The 11,174-nt window shown below is 56.8% G+C and overlaps 1 protein-coding gene across 1 annotated transcript in view; it reads right to left on the bottom strand.

The window, feature by feature from the left end:
• Window positions 1-8,643: 8,643 nt before the first annotated feature.
• The window catches only part of RABL6 (RAB, member RAS oncogene family like 6), a 53,417-nt gene continuing 50,886 nt past the window's right edge, over window positions 8,644-11,174 (bottom strand). The window contains exon 15 of the mRNA XM_071453782.1: window positions 8,644-10,706. Within this exon, the coding sequence (XP_071309883.1) occupies window positions 10,503-10,706 (204 nt within the window). The 3' untranslated portion in view covers window positions 8,644-10,502. The remainder of the gene's footprint in view (window positions 10,707-11,174) is intronic.

Below are 11,174 nucleotides of genomic sequence, written 5' to 3'. Positions count from 1 at the left end.
GCAGGCTCCATCCACATCGCCCGTGGGTGCAATCACCCGAACGATGCCAGAGCCCATCCCTGTGGAATGCCGAGTCCGCGCATGGAGGAGTATGCTTCCCTTAGGGCATCCCTTACAGTGCCACCCTCTGTCCGTGCAGCTGTGGCCCTGGGTGACACCTGCATGGATTGAGGTCACCTGTCTGGACCTCTGGGTTTTGGAGTGACCATAAGTCCGAAATCAGGGAACAAACGGGTTGGACCATGTCCCCCAAGCCCCATGGCAAGGGACAGTGGGACCATCTGCTCCTCGTGTGAGGCTGCTATTCCAGGCTGGAAGGTGCTTAGGGATCCAACTGCACCGCGGGCAGGCCTCCACGCACCGGAGATGACAGCGCCATGTCATGTGCTCGGGGCAATGGGGCTCTGGACACTGCCTTCCCCTCCTGCTCCTCCTCCTTCTCCTGCTCCTTCTGCTCCTCCTCCTCCTGCTCGAGCCAGTGGCAGCCTGTGGCAGAGGAGAAGATCCCCCTGAGGGCTGCGGTCGTTCTGGCTGCTCAGGGCTGTCACCTGCCCTGAGCACGGGGCCGTGCTGCTGCTTTAGGCTGTGACACCCGGGTTCCCAGTCTGTGGCACTTAGGCCCGGGAGGCAACCCCAGCCCCCCAGGAACTGAGAAGGGGTGGGTGGCAGGGCTGGGGGGCTGCCTTGTGAACACCACCCACAGGGGTGGCAGCCCCTCACATGGAGGGGACCCCCTTGGCACAGCCATGTGGGCAGCAGGACTCAGCAGGTTGGGATGGAATTGTCCCCTACCCTTGTGTGGAGGACAGAGGTGTTGGGGCCCTGCCATGGCTCTGCGGGTCCAGGCTTGTCCCTGGCCAAGCTGCCTGCGCCCTGTTGTGCCACAGGAACACGTGAATAGCCAGAGGGATCCCACAAGCCTGAATCCTGCAATCCTACAAGGAAAAGGCCAGCCTGGTGCCTGTCCCGAGGCAGGATCATCTTCTGTCCCTGGGTCTGGGCTGCCCCACTGTAGCTTCCTGTCAAGGCCAGTAGCAGTCAAGCTGGGCCAGTGTGGGGGCAAATCCCCCTTTCTGTGGGGCCTTTGCCTCCTTGGTGCTGAGTCCTCCCCCAGACCCCACAGGGAGCAGAGCCACAATATTCACTGTGTCCCTGTGACTCAGTTTCCCCACCTGCCCCTGCCAGTGTGGACCTGGCCAAAGTGTCTGCAGGTGACAGACTCAGTTCTGCTGGGTCCCATCGAAAGGGGAAACTGAGGCACAGAGGAACAACATGCCCAAAGGTCACCCTGGAGTTCTATTGTGACTCTGGACACTTGGTGAGACCCAAAGCAGGGCAGATCTCATCCTGGGAGGGACATCTGCGGTCACACCTGTCCTACACAGCTGCAAAGCTGGGGAGGGGGGTGGTGTTGGGGCCTCATAGCCCTCCCCAAAGACCAATTCATTGAGGCCACCCTGAGAGCTCGCTGTGAGATTTGACATGAACCTGACGCAGGAGATCCCCTGATCCAGCCCCGTTGTGTCCCCTGGCGCAGCTCAGAGCAGGAAGGGACCACCCAGCACAGGAACCCCCCACGCCTGCCCTGGGGATGCTGACCCTGGTGGGGCCAGGCACAGGGGCAGGGGCCACTCCCCAAACCTGCTGGGCTTGGGGGTCCCCTGAGCCAGACCTCAGGTCACACGAGGACCTGTGGAGGCACAGCAATGAGGTCAGGGACAGGGGGGACTGGTAGGGACCACTGGGACATAAGTAGGGGAGCACAGTTCTGACTGGGCCAGCACGGAGCAGTTTTGAAGCATTAGAAAGACCTTCCTGGACATGTGCAAAACACTGCCAGGAGGGCCAGAGGTTCACCAGGAGGCAAGTATGGGCAGGAGCAGGTGGGCAGTGAGGGGAGGCCTCCAGAATAAGGGTTTTCTCCAGGATACCTGTGGCAGCAGCAGGAGCATGGAGCAGGCCAGCCATGGCACCAACTGTCCCTGGGCAGGCTGACCTGTCACCTCTGTGTGACAGCTGTGGAGGGACAGAGGGTCATACCCCAGCCAGGGGGGGCCGACAGAAGAGAGAGCTGGAGCCCTTCTGTTCTGGAGCCAGGCTGGTAGAGCTGGGATTGTTCAGCCTGGAGAAGGCTTTGGGGAGACCTCAGAGCCCCTTCCAGTGCCTGAAGGGGCTCCTGGAGAGCTGGAGAGGGACTGGGGACAAGGGATGGAGGGACAGGACACAGGGAATGGCTCCCACTGCCAGAGGGCAGGGATGGATGGGATATTGGGAATTAGGAATTGTTCCCTATGAGGGTGGGCAGGCCCTGGCCCGGGGTGCCCAGAGCAGCTGGGGCTGCCCCTGGATCCCTGGCAGTGCCCAAGGCCAGGCTGGACAGGGCTGGGAGCAGCCTGGGACAGTGGGAGGTGTCCCTGCCATGGCAGGGGTGGAATGGGATGGGCTTTAAGGTCCTTTCCAAAATCAGCTTGTGATTCCATGACCTGACCACAAGGCCCAGTGGAGGTCAGTGGAGCCCATCGCCCTTGGAGCAGCAAGACTGCCATCAGAAATTCTGCCCTTTGGTTGGGACACTGCCCAAAGGAAATCCTCTGGGTTAGCTGTCCTAAAATCTTGGGCATTCTCAAGTCAGTCAGGCAGTAACAATTCCATTTGAAATCACAAACCTGTATTCAAGTGTTGGTGGAGCTTTAAGTGGTTTACCTGCTTTATAAAATAAAATCTCATTTGAATTTACTGTTTGTCTAAATTTTGACAAACAGTATATTCAAATATATATCTGCAACCCCTCCGGCAGCCCCAGTTTGGCAGTGAGACAGGGGCACTGGTCTGGTGATGCCGGGGGAAGCCAACATGGGCCACTCTGAGAAAGCAAAAGGAGGAGATTCCTCAGAGAAACTCCGAAACCGCTTGGGGAAAAATACCTGGGAGGACATTAAACACAAAAAACCCAGTTTCCACCTCTGCCCCGTGCCAGGCGCGTTACTGAGGAACGGCGAGAGGGCACATCCTCGCTCCCCGCCGGCACATCCAGCCCGCCCAGGGCCGCTGCGCTCTGGGATCTGCCCAGCGGGACGTGGCCGGCTGTCAGATGCCAAGCAGCCAACAGGTCCCCAGAATGCCCAACCTGGGGAGCCGGGGGCCCAGCTGTCCGCCCAGGGGTGCCCTCGCCTGCCCAAGGGCCAGGGCGGGCTGCTCCTGCTCGCCTGGGGAGCCGGGGCTGTCTGGGGGGGAGGGTGGCACTGTCAGACCCCGCCGGCAGCTCGGGACTCGCTGTCCCCGACACGTTCCCGAGCTGGCTGTGCTGGGGAAGGGCCGGGCGGCCTCGGCAGGGCCGAGTGAGGGAGAGGCTGCTCAGCTCATCGGGGCACGCGATAGGAAGCGACAGCGCGGCGCTGGCACCACCGGCCCGTCCCCGGGGCCACCTGAGAGACGGAGCCGGTGTCAGGGCGATTGCAGCCGCGGGGTGATGCCTGCGTCGGGAACGGGCTGGGCCGCGCCTCGAGTCGAGCGTGAGCCTCCGCTGAGGCAGCTCCTGGCTCTCGCTCGGCTTCCCGAATGCGGCCCGGAAGGGGTCAGGGTGCCACCCGCAGCACCGGGAGGCGATGCCGGGTCCGTGCCGCGCTCCCGGCAGGACGGGATTCCATGGGAGAAGGCTGCAGCTGGGGCTGGCCAGGCTTGTGCTGGGGCAGGAGGTGGGTGCTGGGTCCCCCCCAGGGGCTACAGCCACCCAGGCGGTGGTGAGGGCTCCAGCACTGGGTGAACGGCGCGGGGCACCCCAAAATGCGGATGGGGGGCTGTGGCACCCACCTATGCCCACCCTGTGGGCTGTGACACCCCTGTGGGAAATGGGGGTGGACTGGCACCCAGTGCCTTGCCATGCTGGGGACTCATATGTGATGTGGTGACTCCGGGAAGTATTGGGGCTGCTCCACTCCATCCTGCTGCTCAGTTCACAGCGGGGATGAATATTTGATCATTTGATACCTTCCCATTTTCTCGGCCTCTCTGTTCCCCATCCTTCCTGTGTGGGCAGCCACAGTGGGGCCACAGGGTGGGCACAGAGCACCCACTGCAGGATCAGCCTCGGGGGAGCAGAAGGGGTCTGGCAGCCATCCCACCCCTGCTCCTGGGGAAGGGCTGAGAAGGGAGCAGCACAGGCAGGGCTGGGGGCGCAGAGAGGGCAGGGCAGTCCTGTGGGCATGGGCCTCTGCCCCCACTGCAGGCAGCACCACTGCAAGCTGCTGCAAAATCCTGTTTCCAAGGAAACATGGGGATCCCACAGCTGGGAGAGGCAGAGCTGGAATGGGATGAGATGCTGCTGGCACCCTGCAGCTCCTGTCTGTGGGTGATGCTCTCCTTTTCCCAAGCTGGCTGGCATCAGTGTGATGCTTGGCTGGGGGCAGGAGGGTCTCTTCTCTTCAGTGTCTCTCCTCTCTCCCTCGCATCCCCTCCCTGCCTCCAGCTGTGAACCAAGGGAGAAATCAGGCCCTGCTGCCCTCTTGGGGGCTGGGGAGGGAGCTGGACCCTGCACTGCAGGCTCCTGGGCTTTGGTGGCACTCAAGGGTGCCTTTTGAGCAGCTACTGAGAAGTCCCTGACTGCACAGAGAACTGTAACCCCACATTCCTGTTGGGGTTCATTGGGAAGGACTAGTTAGTCCCCAAAGTCTCACAGGAAAGCAGTCTAGAGGTCAGGCTCAGGGCATCCATCTGCTGACCCACAGCAGGGCCACAGGCAAACCCCGTTTCAGATCCCCTTGTGCCCCACAGTGGCTGTGAGGAGGGATCTCGGTGTTGCCCTGACACCAGTGCACTGGGCAGGGTGCTGAGCCTCCCTCCAGCTCCCCTCAGTGATGCCACAGAGCCTGGTCACTCGGGACCTCCCACAGCTGCAGGGGTGCCCAGACACTGGTGACGGCCCCAGCAGGCAGGAACTCATCACCTCACACCTGTCACAGAGCCGCTGCCTGCCAAAGCCATGGGGAGGGGTGTTTCTCCTGCCGGCTCCAGGGAAAAGCCTGCTCTTTCCCCAGCTGGCTGACTCCCTCCCGCAGCCAGGCTGCAGACCAGCTTGGGCTACAGCCGTGGCTGCTGCACAGGCCAAGCCTCAGGCACTGGGGGTGCTCTCCGTGCCATCCTGGAGCACGGAGAGGCGGGACTGACATCCCGCAGATGTCCCCTGCCACCAGGAGGCACAGCACCCCCCGTCCGCCTCCCATTTCCCCTCTGTGGCGATGGAGAGCTGCACCACTGCCTCCCCTCCTTGCTCCTGCCCAAAGGCAGAGCCTGCCAATACCCTGGGGGTACCCAGGAGTTCAAGGGCTTCCCAGACCGGCTGCTCCATGGCAGTATCCCCATGCAGCTCCAAGCAGAGCACACGTGCAGGCGTCAGCCCTGCTTTAACCTGGAATGGAGCCCTGTTTCCCACAGGCTGCCCGAGTCCCCAGTTTAGTTGACCTCACCCCACCTCCCCCCAACAGGGTCTGTCTGAGCCCCCGGGAGGGCCCAGGATTGCTCACTGAAGGTACCAGAGGATAATTCCCTCTGCTCAGCAACCACCCTGCCACGGGGTTGGAAGAGGAAGCCTGGATACTAACCGTGGAGCACCTTTGGGCCAGGAACACTTCAGACATGCCACAGATGCTGCAGGTTGGTTTGGAGGCAAACCCACCAGTTAAAAAGGCTCAACTACTTGCCCTAGTATCTTTATGCAGCAGACTGAGCCAGCACTAGATTAATTTTATTATGCCATGATTGAGGCTGTTGCTAGGCTACAGCCCTGCTCCCTAAACCCATCCTACTGCAGGATTTCCCCACCATCACTCATCTGGCTGTTCTGGGGCATCCCAAAGGACAGGGAAGTACCATGGGCTCCCCAGGCACCTGGACCCTTGGATGCAGGGACATTGCAGGCAGAAAGCCCACTGTGCCCCCAATCCAGCCCCCACCCAGGTCCATCCTAGTCCAGGGCTGGGGGCAGTCAGGTTGCCCCACAGCCCTCCCCAAAGCCTCCAAGAGCACTCACAGCTTTACACATTAATTTTGTGGCCTGCTAAAATCCAAGTTCCAATGACTTTTTCATGTTCACTGCTGGGAGGAAGGAAGCAAATTCCCACCCCAGGCCTTGGCAAGCTAGGGAGACTTGTCGTGACTTTATGGGAGCAACAGAAATAGGGCAAAGCTGCATCCCTCAAAGGGCACCATCAGGGCACTCCTCGAATGTGGCCCTTGGCATTGACCATGGGGGATGAAGAAGGCTGGGTGCCCTGGTGACACAGGCTACAGCTGTGGAAAAGGCCAGCCCATCCCAGGGTCAGTAGGAGAGGGATTATATGGGAATCATTAAGAACCAGCCCTGGCTAGCAGGACAATGGTGGAGCAGGGACAGAGCCCCATTGGTAAAGGGGCTGTGGAGAGGGAGCAGCACTTAAACAAGAGCCCTGGCAAAGTAACAAATCAGCATAAATTGTCCAGGAATAAATCTGGATGGCAGTGATCAGACAGCTCCTGAGCGCCAAGCAGAAGGTGATGGAGAGCTTTCCACAGGTATCATAAAATCATGGAGTGCTATGGGTTGGAAGGGTCCTTAAATATCAGCTGGTTTCAACCACTTGCTATGGGCAGGGAAACAGCTGGAGTGGTGGTGGCACAAACTGCAGGGACCTGTCTGCTTGTCCTGGGCTGGTTCCCTACCTGGGGTTTGACAGCCACGGGCCAGGTATCAGCCATGGTCCCTTTGGCATGGGCCCTGCAGGGCTGGCGCAGGTGGCTCAGCAGCTTGGATCCCCGGAAGGAGGAGTTTTATGTCAACCACTAGGACAGACTGATGTAAGAAGAACCTTTTCAGCAGGCTGAGCCAGCCACCTGTACCAAGGAGACCTGGGCCATCAGGAGGGTAATGCTGTGCACACAGGAGGAATCCTGGGGACAGCAGGCACAGAACAGAGGAGGTGGGCAGCTTCAGGCCATTGGTGCAGGGCAGCGGGAAGGTCTCCCCAAAACTTGCTCCCACCTGAGGAGCCAGGAGGCTGTCAGGCATGGTGGAACCTGCTGGGCTCAGGTCAGTGTCAGTCTGCTCCTGAGTCTGACTGCACCAACGGCCCCTCTCAGCACCCAGTCCCCTCTGAGCACCCACAGTCCCCTCTCAGCACCCACAGCCCCTCTCAGCAGCTGCACTGTCACACACAGGAGCTGCCAAGTGACAACAGCTGTGAACTGTCACACTGGGCTGTCCCACTCCAGGGATGGGTACAGCAAGGAATGCTCCCCAAACAAACACCTGCAGAGAATGGGACAGCACCTGGGCCATCCTGGCCAGGAGGACACTGGGTGAGAGCAGGGGCCCTTGGAGCTCTGTCCTGGCTTATCCTGAGTGCTCTGGCTCCAAGCTAGCACAGTGGAAGCCAAGACACTTTGGTGGCCCTGGAGATCCCAGGCAGGCAGGGGAGCAGGCACTACCCTGTCCCTGATGGATGAGGCTTCCCATGCTGTGCTGGGTAAACAACCCCAGCCAAAATGCAGTGATAAATCTGCACTTTTCCCTCCTACTGCTCAAAACCCAGCCCCGGCAGCTCTGACCAGCACTAGCTCCAAGAAAACGTAGCTCCTCAGCCTCAAGCTCTTGATTTTTTTTTTTTTTTTTTTTTTTTGATGAGTGATAAAACCAAAAGCAAATACCCTGGTACCTGCAGAGATGCTTGCAGTAACTATTTATATCATTGTGATCCTGCAGAAGCTTCCCCATAATGACAGGCACGTACATACTTTTTATATTTAGCTTCTTTGAAAGGATGGCAAGGGAAAGCCTGGCTCAAACAAGGCCTATTTCCTTCTCCCCTCCCTCACGCTTGCTGGCTCTGGGTCACAGCTCATGCTGTAGCTCAAACCAGTTCAGCATTCCCTGGAAAAGGGAGAAGCCCAAGCCTAAAAAGACCAGGTTGGACAGGGCTTGGAACAATCAGGTCTACTGAAAGGTGTCTCTGCCCACAGCAGGAGGCTGGAATCAGATGAGCTTTAGGGTCTCTTCCAACCTAAATCATTCTGGGATTGTGTGTATTATAAAAAGAGCCTTTTTGTTGCTTTTCCCTTCCACACTCCCACTTTACCACAGGGTGGGGATTTCTCTGGCCCTGCTGCAGAAGCCAAACCACGCCACACACCCTCCTGTGGCTCGAGCGTAGGTAGAACCAGCCAGTGTAAGCAGATCCTTGCGCATCTACTTTTCTCTTTTACAGGAGTATTTTGGAGCAGAATGATTCATCTTTGCTTGTTTTTGCCTCAGCTCCTTGTGCTGGCAAGCTGCAGGGAATGTGGAGGCTCCTACGGCAGCAAACCTGGCACAGGAGCCAGACACACCGAGGCCAGCCCCAGTCAGCAGGGACTGGCCACCAGTACAGCCCCCTGCAGCCACACCTGAGCAAACCCCCGCCCCCTCCACACTGGGGGAAGCAACAGCTCCCTCAGGGCAGACATCAGTTCTGGAGAAAGAACTCATGGTTTTTATGTTCAGCTCCTTTTCTTTGGAATGAATTTTAATTCCGCACCCCCTTCCCGTGAGGTGTGGGAGCACAGCAGCACAAGGAGGGACACACAGCTCCCGAGCCCAGGCACAGAGGCTCTGGGGTAGAAGAAGATGTGCAGAGACAAGTGTACAACAGAGCTTTATAATCAGAATGGACTGTACCAGGGTTTTTCAACGCAAAAATGGAACATGACCCAAAGTCCTGATGGAACAGAAGCACTTTCGGGACTGCAGCAGCTGAGGCTTGAACTTCCACCTGCCTTTGCCCAGAAGGGCAGCAAACCGGTCCCGTCTCAATCTTCCTTTTCCTCCCCGGCTGTGCAAAGTTTGAACTGTCCCATGCAATTTCCCTACAGTGCCACGTGGAATGCTCAGAGGCAAATGCTAATGGCAGACAAACCTGAACAACGCACTGCTCATACAGCAAGAAACCAGTTTGTTTTATAGGGAAATGGTTACAAGTGCATTTTGGGCACAAGAAAAATGGAGCAGGAAATGCCTGCTGGTCAAGACAGCTCTGGAACGGTTAGTGGATCAATAGAACATTGCTTTATAGGGATGCGGAAGGAAACTCCAGTTTGGATTTCATGGCTGACATTTTACAACAGAAAGGGGTGAGGGAGAACAAAACCAAACCTCAAATCAACTTACAAGGAAGAGGGGAATGTAATGCACAGAACCTGGAGGAAGCTTCACCATCTGAGCTGAGCAAGGGACCCCAGACCCAAGCCAGTAGGGGTACAGAGGATTGACCAGCTCCATCAAACACAGAGACTGCGGACTGAGACACAGGTGAGTACCAAGGGGTGGCCAGAGTGCCCCTCCAATGGCTGCTGAGCAGGTACTAATCCATAGGTTTAAGTTCAAAGCAAAAACTAAAAGACTTCCCAAACTCACGGGACAGAGGAGGCTCTCTGCTTGGGGCAGGAAAGTCAGCACACTGGCTGGCTGCAGGATGGACAGAGGCTGGAGCAGGATGGACGCTGCTGAGCTGCAGTGCTGGTCCCTCTCGGCACAGAGCAGCAGCCAGGGTTTACAGCCTGACTGGAAAATGCCTGAGACGCAAATGCCTTGCCATGCCAACACTGCCCTGTAGCCAATTCTGAAGCTCTGGATATCTTCATTTCCACATGGAGTCATGTCCCTGAGAGGTCCCAGCAGCAGGGGATTCTGGAATATGCAAATTCAAGGGTGGGAAATGCAGAAAAACACTGATTTTTTTCTCTCTTTCAGGTTAGCTTTGCACTTTTCATTGTCTTCCCAAACTGCATAGCAGCTTACATGTAGTGTCTGAGACACTGGGGCCACGGAAATCAATGGGCTTCATGAATTCCAACAGCAGCACCAGTGAGGGTTAATTAAGCTGCTGTGCAGAAAGGTCCTGTTCAAAGGACTTCAACAATCACACTCTCTCTCACACTGTCCCTGCGCCTGCTGCTTTAGAGAGCTGTACCATAGCATGATCTGCTTGACTTAAAGCTCATCAACTGCTGGGTGAAGCAATGGCAAATATAATCTTTCTCCTTAAAAAAATAGGAAGGATAAGAAGTTAAAGACTTGAGACAGTCAAGCATGATGTGTTCATGCAGCATGTTTGGTTGCACTCCTCTTAACAAGACAGGAATTTCAGGTGTGCAGGAGTGGAATGCAGCAGGGATGGAGCATGAGGCAGGTCCCCTTGCCCCACAGCCTGCCAGTAACCTGATGGGGCATCTCTGCAAGGAGAAAAACTGACAGCCTGGCAGCAGGCCTGGGAGCCATGCCCTGAACCTTCCCCTGGTTCATGTACATCTCAGCTTGGTTTTCTTTGTGTAACGATGCACCAGAGCAGCACACATAGATGTAAAGCTTTTGTTTTGCTCATTCTGGTTTGAGAGATCATACAGTGAAGGGCCAAAGCTTTACACATCTGTGCCTGTCCTGGGGTGACTCATCAGAGAAGATGGAGACAGCCATGGTGCAGAGTCCACTTGCAGCCAAACTACAGCTCCTCGTAGTCCCCCCCGCCCTGTGGTTTGCTCACGCCGGCTCCTCCTCCACCAAGAAAAGCCTCAAGTTCATCTATCTCACTGCTTTTCTCCTTGCTCTTCTTTTTCTTTTTCTTTTTCTCTTTTTCCTCTTTGCTCTCCTCCTTCTCTTTGCTCTTCTTGTGTTTGCTCTTCTTTTTCACTGACTTGTCCTCTTCCTGCAAAATGAGAACATTTTTATTAGCAAATGCTCTGAGAGTGCCAGTGACCCAGGATGTACTGCCCTGACACCTGACTCTGCAGAATGGTTTGGGCTGGAAAGCACCTAGTCCAACCCCCGTGCCATGAGCAGGGATGTCTTCAACTGAATTAGGACTCTTACTCAGGTTGAAGCACTGAAGACCCTTCTGTAAGCTTGGACAGAGAAGCAGACAAACCATTTGGGTTATACAGGGCACTGGTCTTTCTGAGAGTTTGTGCCCAACAATACCACGGTACTGGACAGGCTTAAATGGCACAAAGCCTCCTGCAGGCTTCCCTCACTATCCACGAGATATATGTTGTGGGCACCCTTCTGCTTGAAAATCATGGTGCTATGAACACAGTGTAGCAGAGAGGCACTGCTCTTCCTCATCCTGTATTTTACAAACTCACACACTCCCTTTCCAAAATTCAACTGCTCTATA

The sequence above is a fragment of the Agelaius tricolor genome, unplaced genomic scaffold (genome assembly GCF_023055355.1).
Source record: "Agelaius tricolor isolate 1412-34295 unplaced genomic scaffold, bAgeTri1.0.p SCAF_37, whole genome shotgun sequence".
NCBI classification, from domain to species: domain Eukaryota; kingdom Metazoa; phylum Chordata; class Aves; order Passeriformes; family Icteridae; genus Agelaius; species Agelaius tricolor.
The sequence above is the reverse complement of the archived record's forward strand: the minus strand, read 5'-3'. Positions and strand labels throughout refer to the sequence as shown.